Source organism: Penicillium antarcticum (genome assembly GCF_028974205.1).
Source record: "Penicillium antarcticum strain IBT 31339 chromosome Unknown utg000003l_segment0_segment0, whole genome shotgun sequence".
Taxonomy (NCBI): domain Eukaryota; kingdom Fungi; phylum Ascomycota; class Eurotiomycetes; order Eurotiales; family Aspergillaceae; genus Penicillium; species Penicillium antarcticum.
The window spans coordinates 2,777,503-2,795,250 of NW_026695301.1; the positions used below are offsets into that span (position 1 = coordinate 2,777,503).

At 51.3% G+C, this 17,748-nt stretch overlaps 7 protein-coding genes across 7 annotated transcripts; 3 read left to right on the plus strand and 4 right to left on the minus strand.

Annotated features, from left to right (window-relative positions):
• Positions 1 to 294: 294 nt before the first annotated feature.
• On the plus strand, positions 295 to 1,465 carry N7508_003753 (NAD(P)-dependent alcohol dehydrogenase; the record flags this gene model as incomplete). The annotated part of the gene is made up of 3 exons (XM_058461819.1): positions 295 to 309; positions 357 to 479; positions 539 to 1,465. The coding sequence occupies 3 exons, from the start codon at positions 295 to 297 to the stop codon at positions 1,463 to 1,465; spliced, it is 1,065 nt and encodes a 354-aa protein (XP_058322396.1).
• Positions 1,466 to 1,707: 242 nt separating this feature from the next.
• On the minus strand, positions 1,708 to 2,867 carry N7508_003754 (putative Ras family GTPase (Rab4b); the record flags this gene model as incomplete). The annotated part of the gene is made up of 4 exons (XM_058461820.1): positions 1,708 to 2,558; positions 2,610 to 2,644; positions 2,694 to 2,758; positions 2,811 to 2,867. The coding sequence occupies 4 exons, from the start codon at positions 2,865 to 2,867 to the stop codon at positions 1,708 to 1,710; spliced, it is 1,008 nt and encodes a 335-aa protein (XP_058322397.1).
• Positions 2,868 to 3,529: 662 nt separating this feature from the next.
• Positions 3,530 to 4,411, plus strand: N7508_003755 (uncharacterized protein; the record flags this gene model as incomplete). The annotated part of the gene is made up of 1 exon (XM_058461821.1): positions 3,530 to 4,411. One exon carries the CDS (start codon positions 3,530 to 3,532, stop codon positions 4,409 to 4,411), a length of 882 nt encoding a protein of 293 aa, XP_058322398.1.
• A 617-nt stretch (positions 4,412 to 5,028) lies between these two features.
• N7508_003756 (putative extracellular serine-rich protein) lies at positions 5,029 to 5,448 on the plus strand (the record flags this gene model as incomplete). Its single annotated transcript, XM_058461822.1, has 1 exon — positions 5,029 to 5,448. One exon carries the CDS (start codon positions 5,029 to 5,031, stop codon positions 5,446 to 5,448), a length of 420 nt encoding a protein of 139 aa, XP_058322399.1.
• Positions 5,449 to 6,090: 642 nt separating this feature from the next.
• Positions 6,091 to 7,748, minus strand: N7508_003757 (putative mRNA processing protein (Mss51); the record flags this gene model as incomplete). Its single annotated transcript, XM_058461823.1, has 3 exons — positions 6,091 to 6,121; positions 6,176 to 6,833; positions 6,896 to 7,748. 3 exons carry the CDS (start codon positions 7,746 to 7,748, stop codon positions 6,091 to 6,093), a joined length of 1,542 nt encoding a protein of 513 aa, XP_058322400.1.
• A 411-nt stretch (positions 7,749 to 8,159) lies between these two features.
• Positions 8,160 to 13,556, minus strand: N7508_003758 (ATP12 ATPase F1F0-assembly protein; the record flags this gene model as incomplete). The annotated part of the gene is made up of 7 exons (XM_058461824.1): positions 8,160 to 8,930; positions 8,982 to 9,335; positions 9,388 to 10,745; positions 10,816 to 12,005; positions 12,157 to 12,182; positions 12,418 to 13,196; positions 13,274 to 13,556. 7 exons carry the CDS (start codon positions 13,554 to 13,556, stop codon positions 8,160 to 8,162), a joined length of 4,761 nt encoding a protein of 1,586 aa, XP_058322401.1.
• Positions 13,557 to 14,032: 476 nt separating this feature from the next.
• Positions 14,033 to 15,600, minus strand: N7508_003759 (glycosyltransferase family 2 protein; the record flags this gene model as incomplete). The annotated part of the gene is made up of 4 exons (XM_058461825.1): positions 14,033 to 14,146; positions 14,255 to 14,546; positions 14,631 to 15,500; positions 15,563 to 15,600. 4 exons carry the CDS (start codon positions 15,598 to 15,600, stop codon positions 14,033 to 14,035), a joined length of 1,314 nt encoding a protein of 437 aa, XP_058322402.1.
• Positions 15,601 to 17,748: the final 2,148 nt, after the last annotated feature.

Here is a 17,748-nt window from a genome sequence, read left to right on the forward strand (position 1 = left end):
GGTAGTGAACCCAAACAAGTCACTCTGACTTCATTTTGCCTCTTTGGGCTCTCATTGGGAAAAATAATCCCGCGACGGTTAATTTCTCGCGGCTAAAAGAAAACATATCCACATCTGGGGGAGCTATGTCGTCGGTTTAATTCGATTCGACTTGATTCTGCCGGCTCCTGGCACTATATATTATATCCTGGGTCACCTGGACATTTCTCTCGATACTTCTCTCTCTCTCTCTCTCTCTCTCTCTTCTTCCCACGTCAACTTTCCCCGAACTCAAACTCTTCCCCCACATTCACAATGGCTACAGCTCAGGTAGGAATCATTTCGAAATCACCCGAGCCAGTCTAACAAAAAGATAGAATCTCTCTTTCGTCCTCGAGGGCATTCACAAGGTCAAGTTCGAAGACCGACCAATCCCGGAATTGAAGGACCCCCACGATGTGATCATCAATGTCAAGTTCACTGGTATCTGTGGTAGTGATGTATGTCTTATACGCATAGCACCATGACAGCAGACAGCACACTGACATATCGGAAATAGGTACACTACTGGGAGCACGGAGCGATCGGTTCGTTTGTCGTCAAAGACCCGATGGTCCTCGGACACGAGTCAGCAGGTATCATCAGCAAGGTTGGATCGGCAGTCAAGTCCTTAAAGGTAGGCGACCGAGTTGCCATGGAGCCTGGTATCTCATGCCGCCGCTGCGAGCCCTGCAAACGTGGAAAGTACAACCTGTGCGAGAACATGGCCTTTGCTGCTACCCCACCATATGATGGAACCCTCGCCAAGTACTATGTTCTCCCCGAGGACTTCTGCTACAAGCTTCCTGAGCAGATGTCCCTCCAGGAGGGTGCCCTCATGGAGCCCCTCAGTGTCGCAGTCCATATTGTGCGCCAAGCTGGTGTCAGCCCGGGCCAGTCAGTCGTCGTATTTGGAGCTGGCCCCGTAGGCCTGCTGTGCTGTGCCGTGGCAACAGCCTTTGGTGCTTCCAAAGTGATTGCCGTGGACATCCAGCAGGCCCGTCTGGACTTTGCGCAACAATACGCCGTGACGTCGACCTTCATGCCAAGCAAGGTACCAGCCACCGAGAACGCAGAGCGCATGAAGCAGGAGAACGACCTCGGAGCTGGTGCCGACGTGGCAATCGATGCCTCTGGAGCCGAGCCCTCTGTTCACACGGGCATCCACGTTCTGCGCAACGGTGGTACGTACGTGCAGGGTGGCATGGGCCGCAGCGAGATCCAATTCCCCATCATGGCGGCCTGCTCCAAGGAGCTCAACATCAAGGGTAGCTTCCGCTATGGCAGTGGAGACTACAAGCTTGCAGTCGGCCTGGTCTCGGCCGGCAAGGTGGATGTCAAGAAGCTGATTACTGGCACGGTCAAGTTCGAGCAGGCCGAGCAAGCCTTCACGGAAGTCAAGGCTGGCAAGGGTATCAAGACCTTGATTGCTGGAATTGATGAGTAAATGTCTGAATGACAGGTCTATTTGGGGTAAACGGGGCGTTGTGATTTAGCAGGATTTTGATGAGAGATGACCCAAAAGTTGTGAGAAATGACATGACTCCAGAGAGTCCAGATATGATTATGTACTTTGAACTCGTACCGAGTTGAATAATGTCTGTAGAAAGGATCACGAACGAATGTCAGGGGTATCGTGCAGCTAGTAAGAGAAAGACACATCGCCTAAAATCAGAAAATTGCAAGAGATCAACAACACCCTTGGTTTCTGCGGCTGCCAGAGCCCAAGCGGAAAACATCCTCCCATTCTCTCATTCCACCCTTCCAGCCGTTCCCAGTGCCAGCCCTGCTTTTTCGCCTGGGAGCTCTGCGCTGTAGAGGCATGGAATTCTCATCCAATGTGGCTCGGCTTCTGATACTCGAGGCATCACTGCCATGACCGTATAGACCACCATCACCGTACTGGATGCCACTCTGGGGGTCATCAGGGTCAATCTCCCCGAGCTCAATCTTGGTCAAGATAATGCGCGCTAGCCGGTTGAAAACCTCCTCCACGCCATCCCCAGTCAAGGCGGATATCTCAACCGCAACGGGGATATTTGACTTTGCAGCCCAGCGAGACGTCTCTTCCGAGCTTACCTCCCGACCTTCAGACGCTAGGGTCGCAGTCAACCTGGTCCCTGAGCCCAGGTGACTCGATCGAATGGAGCCATTTGCATCCCAAGGCACAGAGGACATTCTGCTCGATGTGCTGGACGGCGTTGGGGGAGGGCGCATGCTATCCTCAAACTCCGATTGGGCATCAGATGCAAGGTCGGCCTTATTTCCAGCTAGGATGACGGACAAGTTGGGGGAAGCGAGGGCGCGCGCGTCCATAAGAAAGGTTGGGAGGGATGCGAAGGAGGTGTAGGAAGCGACATCGTAGATGAGGATAGCGCCCGCGGCGCCACGATAGTAAGACCTTGAGACGGATCGGAAGCGCTCGGTGCCAGCGGTATCCCAGAGTTGTAGTTTGATTCGTATCCGTCGCGAGCCGGTGCCCAGTTTCACGATGCGGGACGCGAACTCGACGCCGATGGTTTGTGACGAGAGGACTCGCCCTAAGCACTTGTTAGCCCATCATCCAGCCCAGGGTCGAGGGATTGGCGTACACTCATCCTTTACGAATCGATGTAATACACAGGACCTATACGGTGTCAGTGACTGACATGCCACAGCATCCACGTGCTACTCACTTGCCAGCACCGCTTGGTCCCAGGAGGATGATCTTGGCCAGGTAATCGTACATGCTCCCCAGCTCCTAGGCGCCATTAGGGTCAGCCTTGTCGGGTCGGCAAAAATGGGGCTCATACCTGGTCTGGGGCTGAGGATACGGTGGAGGCATTTGAAAGGCCCCTTTGACGTGCCATGAGAGACCTGAGATGTGATGAGGGTGAAGTTCGAAGGGGAGGCCCGATACCGCCGGTCGGGGGTCTACAGTCTTTCCACTTATTCTCTGACACTAACGATTATTTTATTGACTATTGATCCCACAGCGGAATTGGGCTCAACAGTACAGAGTATATCCGAGATATATAGCGCGCCTCTTGCCCAACTTCCAATATCCAACTTCCAACATCCAACTTCCAACATCCAAGACTTTCATTGCTCAAGTGGCTTAGACCCAAACAAACGGCAGTGCAAAGTTAAAGGCTCTTTGACTGGAACTTGACTAACAACAAACAAAGCAGTTCAGCAAAAGGACTGCATGGGCATATGCATGCAAATATTCTAATCTTCTGGAAAGTTGCCGCAAGTGGAGTGTGGCAGTGTCCAGAGAAGAGTATAAAACTCGTATTGACCCGCTCAGGGTCCGAGGCTGAGCCTTTTTGACTTTGGGCTTTGATCCTTTTTTTTCAGGGAAAAAAAGTCTTGATTTCTTTTGAGCCCCGACTTTTAAGCATTTTATCAGCATTTCGTCATCTCATGCAGGTTCTATATATGACGCTTGGCTTCCCCAACTTCCTTCTATCTACACCCCCGAAAACACGGAACACGAAAAACACCAGAACTACAACCATAACCTATCATCATGAAGCTGACGTGGGCAACATCCCTTCTCCTGCTCTCGACCAGGGTCACCTCCTTGACTATCCCTTCAACTGATCTCGTTGAGCGCGAGGATTCGGTAGATACTACCCAAGAAATCTCCGAGTTTATGGACCTCGAGAAGCGACGTGGAGGAGGTGGTGGTGGCCGCGGAGGCTCTAGCGGGGGGAGCAGTGGTGGCCGTACTGGCAGCTCATCTAGCAGCTCTTCAGGCAGTTCAAGCGGTAACAGTGGCAGCCGAGGCGGAAGCAGCGGCAGCTCCGGCAGCAGTGGTTCCAGTGGTTCCAGTAGCTCCGGCAGTCGAAGTGGCTCGTCCAGCAACGTTGGCGGCACAACATCCTCTGGTTCCGGTACTCGAGCTTCCTACGGCGGAGGCAGCTACTACGCCGGTGGTGCCACAACTCCTTACCGGTCTGGCTCGCGTTCCGCTGGCGGCATTTACCCCTACGTTCTCGGAGGTGCAGCTCTGGGTTTCTTCCCTGGCCTCTGGCTATACAGCGCCTATGCCTACCCCTACAGCAGCAACTATCACTACATGAACCAGAACACCCACAAGAACGAGTCTCTGCCGGTTGTCTGCGTGTGCCAGGAATACTCGGAGTGTGGATGTGACAACAACAACAATAGCACCTACTATGAGTCGCTCTTCAACGGCACTGTGCCAAAGAACTCCAGTGTGGTGCGTGTGGTCAAGGTGAACGGCACCGAGACCATCTATATCAATGGCACTCTGCCCAACGGAACCACCTCGGCCGATAGCAGTTCGAGCACCTCGGACGCCAGCCCTATCATGACGACCCTGCTACATGCCAGTGGATACTGGGTGACTGTTGCTCTCGTTGTGACAGCTGTATGGTCATTCTAAACCATTGAGATTGATTTTTGACCAAGCCATGACCTGGTCGATACGTTTTGACATGATATGAAAGAGATCATTGGGAGGTCTGCTTTGCTTTTGATACCCCGACTTGGGCACTTGTCCTCGCTTTGCACTCTGTACAATAGAGTTATTGTTCTGTCCCTATCGGATCACTTTGCTGATTCGCTAATCCACATCCACTTGATGAAACTGAACTAGGCTTCATATCCGAAATTGGCAGACAGACCGGACAGGAGTAAAATGTAGATTTTAAGTATATGATAAACATGGATCGAAAGGAAGCAGGGAACGAGCAATGTTGACATTATGTATATCCTATCAAACTACACAATTAGAGTGAAGCCAGTCAAGATCAACATTCCAATGGTCGCCCGGCCGAGGGGAGGTTACGTATCTCGCTAGTACTTAACGGGATAAGCGCGAGACTCCCTTAGATTAACTCATTTCCTGTCAACTTCTCTCTCTTCTTCATCCTTTCCTGTGTTAAACAGTGTCACTCTTTTCTTCCCAGACACGGGCTGTCGCATTCTTTTACAGCTCCATTCACTCTTTATTTTCGTCTGATTCCGTTGATCAAATTGTTTATCCACATAACATATACAATGCACTTCACCAAGGCTCTTATTTTCCTCTCGGCCATTGCGCCTGCTTTCGCAGCTCAAGCTGCCTCAGCTCCTGCTAGCACTCAGACTCTCACCCTGGTGCCCTCCGGATACACTCCTCCTCCGTCATCCACCCCGACTCCCACCCCGACCTCTACTCCGACTCCAACTTCGACCCCAACTCCCTTGTCGACCTGGACCCCCATCATGTCCACTAGCACTCCTGTCTCCTCGAGCGCCTCTCTCACCCGGATCCCCAGCTCCTCTACCCCCCTGATCAAAGCCACTGGCGTGAGCTCCGGCATTGAGAGCTCTGCTACCCCGGCCCCCTCCACCCCCATCAGCGGCGCAACTTCTCTCCAGCTCTCTGGAGCCATGGCCGCCGGTGCTGCCGCTGTTGCCGGTCTTCTCCTGGTTTGAATGCACAGCCATTGGCCAATTTGAATCAACGCGAATCTCCTGGCTTCCAGATCTTGACGATCTCGACAGTTGTCGCTTCTAGTCAGCTTTAGCCTCGGTGGCTGGACTGCTAACCATTCGACAATGGTTCCACCTGACATTCTACATGTCTCTATTCACTGGATCTGTTCTTCTTTATATATTCTTTTCACCGATACACACACCTTTAACCTTTATTTCTACCGGGTTACGGTGACCTTTGACGTGATTTCCGATTTTCTGATGTCTATACCCTTCTTTACATTCTTATGTTCCCTTTTTGATGTCATCCAAGTATTTTACCTTTAATACTTATTTTCTATCTTGGTTGACCTTGGATTTTTAATTTGCGTTGATGCTTGCATCTGTGCCTTTGGACTTCACCTGTCAATTGACGAGTGTAAGATCAACAAATGCTACTTTGTGAAATGTAACATCAACATAGATCAAGACGTCTTCTAACTTCATGGACTAAATTACAAGCTTCTACTAGATCACTCCAAACATTTGATGTTTTCAGAGCTATACACACAACTTGGACTTGGAGAGGATTGACATTGATCTTATCTACTACAGCGGCCCCAAATGGGATCCTGGAAATATCGTACAAAAAGCTATAATGGCTTAGTCCTCCTGCTTGAAGGTAGCCTCGTATCTGGAGCAAAAGTCAGCCAAAATCCCATACAGTTACAGCAAAGACAACACATACCTCTTGCCTCGGAAGGCCCACAATCCCCAGTTACCACACGACACATCGTGAGGATCCTGGTCATTCAAATCCCAGCGCAGACTGCGGAAGATGTTCTCACCCGGCTCAAGAAGCACATCAAACTCACCACGACACTTCTCACTAACCCAGTTAATATCACGCTCCAAATCCCACTGTGTGTACCCAGTGCAGAGAATAGGAACCTTGGTCTCAAGAAGCTGAGGGAGAGTCTCCTCCCACTCATGCGAGCTGGCAGGGTGACCAAGACCAGGGTGGAAGAGCATGAAACAATCTAGATAGGGATCGAAGGGACCAAAGTACTGTGCCTTATTCATGGTGTGGAAGTAGTCGACGTAAGTGGTGATCTTCATCTGGCCACCGAGTCTGTCCTCGACGATTCCGCCGAAGGGGTTCTCAGGTGTGCGCTCGGGCAGCGGGAACTCGGCATCCCGGTTTGCCATACTCTCAGGTCCAATGAAGATGAGGTGCAGTAACGCCCGCGGGTACATGTACTGTAGCTGCAGCCAGACGTCACGGGGCAAAGATGATTCAGCGCGTGCGCCCAGGATGAAGATTCGTACTGGGGGTGCCTTTAGGCGAAGACCCTTGATATCGGTACTTTCACCAGCCTTTGGGGGGTGCAGCGAGTAACGGAGGGCTGAAAGGTTGTGGTTAGTATTACGATATCGTGACTTGGATAACAATCAATGTCAGACTTACCACTAATACTCTTCAGACCCTCAGGCGTAAGCCGCCCCCCGGCACGAACACCATAGGGACTAAGCTCGTGTAAGACACTACCAATGGTCTGTGGGTAGGTGAGCATGCGAGTCACCTGGCGCATAGAGCGATCATCGTTGATAGCCGGGAACTCGCGGGTGTAGAGGTAAGTATCCCAGTTAGTCATGTTAATAACAAAGTTATCATCCTGAGGACCGGGGTAATTGAATTCAGGGAAGGAGCGACCGGAACGCAGGTCGTGGTCATCCTCATTGATCTGGCGGAGGGTATCACAGATCTCGAGATGAGCCTCAAAGTCATCCATCCAGTGGCCCTCGGAACAGTAAACTGGCACACCGCAGTCGGGGCACTCGAAATGCGAATGGGCCGGGGCGAGGTTCGATTCGCTGGTGTCTTTTCTTGCTTCTGGATCGTGCGGCGAGACGGGGGCGCGGGTCTGTTGGTGACTGGGGTGCGGGCAGAAGGCATTCTGCTTGATGAACTCGGCGCGTTTGCGGATAGCGTCCGAGGGCGAGTTCGAGAAAGAATGGAACAGGTTGTCCTTGGCCAAGGCGCCAGCGGAGGCCTTGCTTGCGACACCTCTCTGGGTGATAGTCGAAGGCCATGGCTTAGGGGCGCAGCAGGAGTGTGCAGGTGCAGGCTTGGTCTGCTCTGCTGGCTTGGTGCCGAGCGATCGGCCGTTACGATGCGAACCGAAGCTTCGGATCAGAGACGGGGAGACTGCGCTTCTCCGCCGCGAAGTAGCGAGGCTCTGAAGGCGAGCCTGAGGGGTTGATGCCCGGGCTCCTTGACGGAGGACCTGGAGGCACTGGATACAAGTGTATCCTGCCATTGTGATGTCAATTGAGAGTGGAGGGGAATGAGTGAGGCCACCCGGATAGTTCTGGGGATGTTTTTAGGCAACACGTGACTGATAACAGTTGATAGACGATCAGTCACTTTAAAATCGTTGTTTGTATAGAAACTTATAGTGCAATACGGAAATTTGTAGGTGACTAGATAGCCTACTAGTATGTGGTATTTGATACTCGTTTAATATTCCAAATAGATGCTCATAGCGAGAGCAATGGTTGAAATTCTACAACGATCCAATCATGCGATCAAAAGATAGAACTTATGCATTTATTCATGGCAACTGAAACTCCTGTACAAAACAGAAAGGCAATCGATCTTAGCAACCTCTTCGAGAATTTTTTCCCCCAAATCCGAAGCAAAATATCCCAAACATCCATCATTGCTTGGTTCAGAAAATATCCTCAGATCTACTCCAATCCTGAGTATCCCTGGACTCCCAGTACTTTCCATTGTGAGCCCAGAATTCCTCACCAGTGACAGGACACTGGTCACGGGTGAACCATTGCGGCGAGTAAATTTCACCCTTGGTCTCGCGATCCCGGCGCTTGGATCGCTGCTTCTCCTCAACACGGTGTTTCTCATCGGCCGCCAATGTGTATTCACCGTCTTCCATGGCACGTTGGTCAGGACGCAATCTGGTATCCGTAGGAGGAAGCCAACCCTTCAGGCTTTCAGGAAGAGCGTTGAGAGTGATGACGAATGGAGTCAAGTTGAAAGGCACGCCCGTGGGACGAGCATGAGCCTGCCATACCAAGAAAGTCTTAGCAGACTCGGGATCCTGACCGGAGACTGGAGCCTCGAAGCCTGGAGTGTGGCGAGCGTAGATCTTGTCGTTCCAGCGACCGCCGATACTCCACTTAGGGGAACCCTCGCTGTCGACAACCTTACCCGTGACCTGGTAGGCCGATGAGGCCTTCCAGCCGCGGGGCTTGAAGTCGAGATAGCAGACTTCGCCGGTCGTCCAATTTTTGATTTCCATCAGACCGTAGTTGTCAACTGTGGGGTTACCCGTAATAATACCGATGACTGATGAAGTCACCTTTTTCCAGGTGTAGAGTTCTTCTCCACCGGAGGAAGGTCGCAGCTTCAAGAACCATGTACCAAGCAAGTTGATGTCAAAAGATTTACCATAGAACTTGGACTTGAGAGAAGATTCACCCTATACACATGGTTAGTAGAATTTCATGGTACGTTCATGGAGTAGACTTACCCAGTAGTCCCATTTAGGCGATTCAGCCCACGCGGCACCAATTGGTGGGTGATGGCTGACCTGCTCCACGAAGAATCGATAACCCTTATCCGGGCGGACATACTCGAAGGTTTCACCAAGCAGAGGGTTGAAGGGCTTCGCCACACGACCAATGGTCGAGGCATACTCACTGGCGGCGTACGAGGCAACGTAGACCAGACGTTCCATGGAGTCAGTCCGATCAGCAGCAATATCGAGGAGGTCGGTATACTCGAGATCCTCGGCTACACGCTGAAGCAGAGAAGTTGGCTCGTTGAAGGACACCGGAAGAGTCATCTTCGTCATGTCCTTTCCAATCATGGATTTCAAGATTCCCTAAACAATGATAAGCATGCTATGTAACCTGGGGATACCACTCAATACGTACCCACAGAGAAATCTTTGGCCTGTCATCAGCATCCATCTTGAGACGCTCTCTCACGGGCTCTTCGTAACCCTTGAAGGAAGGCTTGATGACAGTGGACTTGACAGCCCGGAGCTCGGCGCTCTCATCCTTGGGCTCTTCGACCTTGTGGTCCTCGGTCTTGTTGAAGTCCTCTACCTCAATCTCACCGGCATCGATAGCATCGAAGAATTCTTCGCCATCCGACTCAGAATCGTAGAGACTGCTAAGCCTGGATGGCTTCCTGCTGAGGGTAGGCCTGGTTTGTGGTTGCTCGGCAGGTTGTTCTTCATCAGCCTTCTCGGGAACACCGGCCTCAGTTTGGCTTGCTTCCAGACTCGGGTTCTCGGTTGGAACACGGGACGGTCCACCGATGGAACGGCTGCTGCCCGTTGCACTCTCCAGGGCTTCCTTCAGGGCCCGCTTGGTCCGCTTTCGCTTCTCTTCGGACTCGCCCATCTTGGATTGCAGCTCCTCGTGTTCGCGAGCCACACGAGCCATGCTCTCTTCCCACATCTGACGAATGGATTCTTCTCTGCTGAGACGAGACTGCCAGTATTGATCCCGGTCCCGTGAAATTTTAAGAAGGTTCTGCACTAAGCCTTTGAGACTGCTGACTGCAGCTTCATAGGCACCGAGAGCCTGTTCGAGGGCAGGATCCGCAATGGTCATTTCGGGGTTCTTTGCCTTTTCAGACTGCAACGAAGCGGCCACATTTGCAAGAAGGTCCAATTGAAGCTTCGCAGACTGTGCGGTAATATTCAGAGCATCTTTATCGGTGGCGGGCATTTCGTGCTCGTGGCTGGAAGCATAGTCGACGAATTCTTCGTCTTCATCTCCTTCAGGCGCAGTCGTTACATGGCTGATAGATCTGTTCATGTCATTGGGAGGGTCATAAGAGCCACCGTAGACGGAACCATCTTCATCTCCACCCGGAATATCGAGTGTCGTGCGAGAGGCATATGTGCTCAGCCTTGTCCCACTGCTGCTAGCACCTCCTAGAGAAGGTGGAGCCAGGCCCTTGGTGCTAGGCTTGTGAGAGAGACCAGATTCAGAAGGTGTGTCTGCGGCACGTCCTTCAGTCTGGTCAATCTTAGCTTGGCGAAGGAGATCTGCATTCTTCGAGCGCTGTCGCTCTTCCTCTTTGGCCTCATCCTTGGCCCACTGGATGGCGTTGTTGAGAGACCAGAACCAGCGTTTTGCCTCGACAACATGATTGGCCTTGAGGTGATATTTGACGGATGATTTGCCGTGGATTTCAAAGCGCGTTTTGTCTTGTGCATCCATATTAAGTCTAGCAATCTTCATATTAATCGCACCGCGACAGGCAGATCCTGCGTCATCTATTTAAGAAAATTAGTATGATTTTCAAAAGAAAGCACCTAGCCATGCAAAGATGCCCGTCTAACTCACCCTGGTGCTTGTAATAACTCAAAACTCCATCTTCCAGAACAAACCAGCGCAACTTGTACCCAGTGGTATAATTGGTCCATTTCTTGAGATATCCTCTCATCTCGCGGGCATCCTTGCCTGCCAATGGCGCATCGCCAATAGATGCACGGCCAGCAAGTCCTTGGGCGTTGCTATTTCCAAGAATAGCCTTCTCCTGAATACCACGTTGAGCAATAACAGCGGCTGGAGATCTTTTCAAGAGTGCGCGAGTCTTATCATCTTTAGTTACATCCTGTGGAAGCTTTCCCTTCTTGTCACGGCGGAAAGGATCAGCGCCATGCGTCAAAAGAATCTCAATAAGCTGCGCATCTTTATTCCTAGCACCTTCGTGCAGTAGTGTACCGCCGGATTGGGCAGTGGTTCGATCGGTAACCAGCTCTTGGCTGTTCACATCCATAATACCCTCAACGCGAGGTTCCTCCAGCAAGGACTCCAGATTCTTGTAATCAGCGTTCGCAATCAAGGACTGGATTTCCTGATTCTTGCTATCGATGAAGAGGGACCGGGAAAGCTGAAGTTGCTGGAAAATCTCAGGGGTGCGTGCCATATCCAGGGCCGTCTGACCCCGATAGTTGACAATAGAATCATTGATCAGCGGCCTGTTCAGCAATTCGCGAACCAGAGGACCCCGGCCCAGCTGGGCCGCAATGTGGAGTGGTGTGTTTCCCTCGCGGTCTCGCGAGTTGATATCCAACCCCTCCGCGGCGGACAGCACGTATTCCACGACCTGCGGCTCGGCGCATTGCAGAGCCAGGTGGAGGACGGTGGTTCCGTTCAGACCGTTGACACCCTGCGGGTCCGTAGTATCGTTGATAGCCTTGGAGATGGCAGTGGTATCCCCGCTGCGCAGGATCTCGAAGAGACGAAAGGTGCGAACCGACTGCTCCAGAGACATGCTGCCACTCTCCATCTGGGTTAAGGAGGGCAGATCTTCCACCGTGTCCATGTCCTCGTTGGATTCTTCAATGGCCGGGGGAGGACTCGGGTCTTGGGTCTGTTTGCGACGGCTGCTGCTGCGGGTGTGTTTCAAGGAGGCGTTCGAAGAGGCAGAAGTAACCGAGTTGTTGTCGTCGTCCATTTCTTTGTCTTCACCCTTGGATTTGTCGCGGTGGAGGAGGGCAAGTGCTATGGCACTTCGAGAGCGCTTGTGTCTGGGAGGAAGTGGCATATTAGTATCACATGAAAAGGTATGATGCAACAGGGCAGGGGTTCGAGGATTCCCAGAGGCCCAAGTGAAGACGTGAGAGCCACTGATGACTTCGCCTCTTAACTCATAACCATGGATCAGGCACGGGTACTCACCCTTCGGGTCGTTCAGACATGTTGAACTATTCCCAGTACATCAACGTGTACTTGAAGGGAACGGGAGGAGGAAGTTCGAGGGGGCTTTGGGCTTTGTTTTGGGGGGCAAATGACGCTGATCCCCGCCTTGGCAACTTGAAGCCCTCGATCGCGATCGTATCGAACATTGTTAAGTATATTCATTGTACACACACTTGCTTAGAGCAAGGTCTAGATCTATCATACAGTATATCTTCGTGCTTATCGAGTCTCTCCGCTGACCAAAACAACAACACTGCCTAGTTGTCGCTTCAGGTCCTCCCTGCCGACATCGTGGGTATCTTCAACCTCACCCCACATGTCGGTCTGCCACTTCACCTCCAAGTTGGCTGCCTCAGCCGCCTGATCAATGCCAAACTTGTTCACATCATGGCGCTGGATGTGACGGAAGTTCTCACTCCACTCCGTCAACAGACGAACCGCAATGAGAAGACTCTTGGATGCAAGGATACCACGCTCAAGACCAGCCAGGTCATGAGCAGACAGCTCCGAAACCCAAGTGCAGATACTTTCCTTCGTAGCCTTAGGCTGAGAGAGAGGCAGAATGCTCTCAGAGTCGAGAATAGGAACAATCTCTAGACCGGGCCAGACCTTTGTAGACAAGAAGGCCATGATATCCTTGGCGACGCGCATTTGAATATCCCGTAGGCTCTCGGTACGCTCATCAGTCTCATCAGACTTGCGCTCCAACCAGTGAGATTCCCCCCGCTCGGGCTCCCAGCAGAGCAGGGTATCGGTGTCTAGATAGCGCATGGCAGTTGTGATAATTTGGCTTCGGGTGGTATCCACTCCCTGGGCATCTTCGCGGGCGATATCGGTGGCACGGGCTGCGAGGGAGGTCATGGGGATGAGGTGGCTTTTGAGAGCCTGTTGGGCGGAGGTCATCACATCCCACTCCAGGGCGACGGCATGGGCGAGGTGAGGCTTTGTAGGAGGAATTGAGAGCACTTCTTTCGTGGGTGTTCTCACGGGTCGCTTGTCAAGCAGGACTTCATATTCGTCTGTACAGGATACGTTAGCGAGTCATCCGGAGATCAGACTAGCAAGGACAGCGATGAAGTTGCCGCTACGTTCATACCTGACTTTCCGTTCACATGGACATCCTTCCAGAACCGCTTCTTGAGCGCGGCAGTAAGCTTGGGGGTACGTTTTGATTCAATCTCGGGTTCTTGAGAATTTAATCCTGCGGGTTCCTTGAATTCTGGCGAAGCATCCGGAGCTTTGGGAGGAGGGCCGTGGGCAGTGACTGGGTGTGCGACGGCCGATCTGAACGGAGATGAATGGATGCGCCGGCAAAGCGACACGGGGTTCTTAGCAGCAGCTGATAACTGCGACGAGAGCGCAGCGCGAGGGAGAGCCATTATGCGTTGGACAGAGCAATAAAAGAAAATCGAGTAGATGGAGGTTCCTGAATCCTGAAGTTCCGAAGGAACTTTTCGAGGTCTTGGCCCGCACGCGCCACAGCTTTACCTGTCTTACTTGTCTCTCTTCATTTGTCGATCACGGTTTATTTCTACAACGATCTACGCTAGGTCTTCTGCAGTATTGCATTAGAGGTACTATGACAGATCATAACGAATTGCGTTTTTCCCTATTAGAAATTACCAGAGCAAAAACCAAGAGAAGACTCGAAAAGACCGCCCGCGCATCTAAGAAACGACCAACGCTCAGGGGAATCGAAGCTGGAAGAAAGAGTCATGCAAAACGACATCCGCCCATGCTTTTGTAATTTACAGAAAATAGAGATGAAAAAGGACGTTAGGCCTCTGTGCGACGAAAAGGTTGCACATCTAGAAAATTGGTCGTCACGGCATTTCGTCATAAGCCAGATGGCTACTCATTTGATGAGGTATTGGGGGTAATAGGGCTGCTTGGTTCGATCAGCGTCCGTTCGCTTCTTCATACGCTCGGCGTCGTAATCATCAGCGCCGTCACGGCTACCCCATGTAGTCTGGAAGAGGAAAAGTCAGTAAATGTGCGGAGAATAGGATCAAAGCGTTGTGATGCCGAGATATCATAGGAAGAATACGAGAGGGGCTCGCGCTTGGACGAGACATACCACATTGAGTGTCATCACTGCATACATCTTGATTGCGCCGTGGAAATAGCCGAACAGGATGGAGACTGGCAGCAGGAAGACGTCGACAGGGTAGCGAAGATAGTGGCCGAGGAGCTTGATCCATTTGCTGGTGAAAATCCACATATACAGAGCAGTCATGGAGCGATCATGGAAGACTTCACCCCACTGTCCAGTGGCCTTGTGACACAGCCAAATAAGTAACAAGTCACCGATTAGGGCAGGCGGCGATAAGGTGGTCAAGTGAACAGCATAAGCACTCCATGGTTGACGACTATAAAGATTAGCATGGCTCATCGGATTCCTAGGATAGACACTCGATAGACACCGAGCATCTTCTCCAATCGGGGCAACTTACTACCAAATGTGCTTCTCGTGGAACATCGACGTCAGATTGCTCCGCCAATTACTTCTGGACCAGCGGGCGCATTGCTTCAAAAACCGGGGGTTGTCCTCCAGAGTGGTAAGAACCTCGGCCTCCGGGTGGTACTGCATATAAGTTTCCCATCCATGCGAGACCATCCAACGGGTGATAAAGTTATCATCATCGGCGTTGAGTTGGTACTTCCCCCACCACCACTCTTCATTGGTGAAGGCATAAGTGAAGCCTTCGTTCTGTAGGATTCGCGTCCGATACGCAACCGTCCGTCCCGACATGCAGGGAAGGCCACCGTCCACATGGGTTGTCGCGCCGCAGTCAAAGTTGCGGCGTTCCAAGTACAACGCGCCCAAGAAACCCCAGACTCGCTGTGAGAGGCTCGGTTCAATGGCACGACGCAACCGCTGGCAGGTCACCACACCGCCGTACTTTTCGTCCTTTTCAAAGGGCGCCAAGATCCAGGGGAGCAGGGTCCGGGGCCAACTCACGTCGTCGTCCGCAAGGAGAGTAATGGCAGTGCGGACTTCGGGGATCGCCCGGGTCATCTGACGCCGCTTATTGGGGTGCATGACCGTGAACAAGCGGATTCGTGACTTGGAGGCTGGCATGGCACTCAGCATTCTTTCGGCCTTTTTGCGATTGGCCTCGATGGTCACCAGGAGCAGTTCAAAGGGCTGATTGTCGAGAATTGTCCGTATTGTCTCCACCAATTCATCGCCACAGCCCTCTAGTGTTGGAATGATGACCGTGACATCTTGAGATGTCAATTTGGGGTTCTCTGGGGGAGGAATTGGCTTGAATGTCCAAAAGGAGAACAGGTTCAAGACGAGGCGAGTGTATCGATAGACACTGGGGTTGTTAGTCTAGTTTCCAACATTGCCATAGGCAAATCTAAAAGGGAAGATACTCACAATAGCGCGACAAAGGCTCGCAGAAACGGAAATGCCATGTTCCAAACTCGATACCAGAGGCAATTCGCTTCACCCAATATGCCAGGCAAAAACGAATGTCAGGGAGACCAAGCTTCCAAAGAAAAGGAAAGGGGAAAACGGAAAAATGAAGTACTTTAGGGAAAGCCGATTAAAAGTAGAAAAAGCACATGTGAACAATTAAATTTCAATAATAATAATCTGAAAAACGGCAAATCCCAAAGGAGAAAAGACTAAAAAAGCTATGCCCCAGTCTCTGTTGTCGTTTTGAGTGTGCTGCAGGTGTAGTTTTGCCTCGTGCGTCAGAGACCCTGGATCTAGATGGAGGGTGGAGAGGATGGCCCATGCATGGGTATGTTACCGTCAGATCATATGTTATATTCGACTGGAAACGCTGTGGGGAAGTGTATTTGATTGGGCTTGAGTCTGTCGATCTATATAAAGGCAACCACGTACTTGTGTATAGGAGAACAAATCCGAGTATAGGATACTATACTACGTACACACTGAATACTTGTCTGCTGATTTGTGGAACAACCCCGACGGTCTATAAACCCATAACCAAATTCTGACAATACTTTTAGCGCCTTGAGAATTCAAAAGTACTACAACACGGCCGAATCGTCAAAGCTCCATAGATCGACCGAACGAGCTGTAGTATCGGGCATAGTTAAACGCTGGGCGTGCACCACCCCCCCAAGATGGATTCTTTAATTTTAACGTGCATGCCAAATGGTCGGAAATCACAACCTATGCCAAATGCTTAGACTGGAGCCGAACTGGTAAACCGGTAATCCTAGTGGCGATCGCCAAATTGCCCGTGCGACCTAGTTCGTACAAGCTCGAGTGGAGCTCGCTAAACAGGTGGCCTGATAACGAAATATTTACTACATAGTAAAAGGCAAAGAGGCATGAAAGGTTGGTGGCGTGAAGTGTAAAGGAAAGTCACGGTACTCGAACCGTGCCCATTAGTAAGAAGGCAACCTCGGAACCTGGAACTATTCCGTACACAACCTGGATAACCTGACTCGACATAGGCATCTTACATGGACCTACATGAATGGATATCCACAAACGGTCGACTCCTTCCTCTCTCGTCGAGCACGGTCTTAGACAACCGCAGACTCGCGCCAGTATCGCTTTGGCGTCTAATGAGAGGCATCCCTAAGGCCAGCCTTAGCGGAATGGAGCACGGAGGATCCCACCTGCTGCAAAAGGCCAGATGTGGATATGACCACAATGATCGTCGAAAACTCTGGCTACGCAATCGGGGTTTGTGTATTGAAACTCTTTCTCGCTAAGGCCCCTCCTGCACAGGCCGCAGTTCCGCGGGCTTTTTTGCCAAACCCCGGTATGATTTCAAGCTGCAGAATTTCCCTCTTGGATCAACTCTGCATATAAGTTCCGGCCGAACCGGGGACCGATTGGAAGAATTAGCCACGGTGTTAGGCCGATTCGCCAGGACAAGGTGTGAAACAGACGCGTATCTCGGCTGCACGGACATCCCCACCTCGGGAATGGCCGGACATCTATACAAGCATGTAAGAATATAGTAAATGTATAGTACAGTAATAGAATATGTGTAATAGAATATGGGTAATGTGAAGGAAATGTACGATGTAAGATATGAACAGGTACTGTGTGCCGTGTCAAAGTATAACTAAATGGGGGCCAAATGTCACGGGAAAAGGGGCGATGACTTGCAGGACGATCAGACTTTCCCCTCTCTTGGCCCCAAACTTCTTCTTGACTTTTGACAACCGCATTGTCTGTTCTCATACCCCTCAAGTGTGTATGGAGACTCGAATCCACAGCGGGTAGAGCTCGAGTCAGCATTTATCCACTCTAAACCTTCGACTTTCGACTTTCGACTTTCGACTTTCAGCTTCAACTTCGAATTATCATAGATCTGGTGGCAACGACTATGCAGGGGACCACTTAAGTACATGCACAGTACTACCTAAGGGAGTAGTTTCCACTTGAAACAGGATGCCAAGAGAACTTTTGCGCTCAGGATCATTGGCGTACTGGAAGGTACAATCATCCGAGCCATTCTGGCCACTCGCATTCTGGCGGGTTTAGCTGCAGCTATGGCTACGGTGGCTGCATCCTACTGCAACTATCGCTCTAGTCTCGGGATAATCACCGACTTGGGATCCACTGGTATT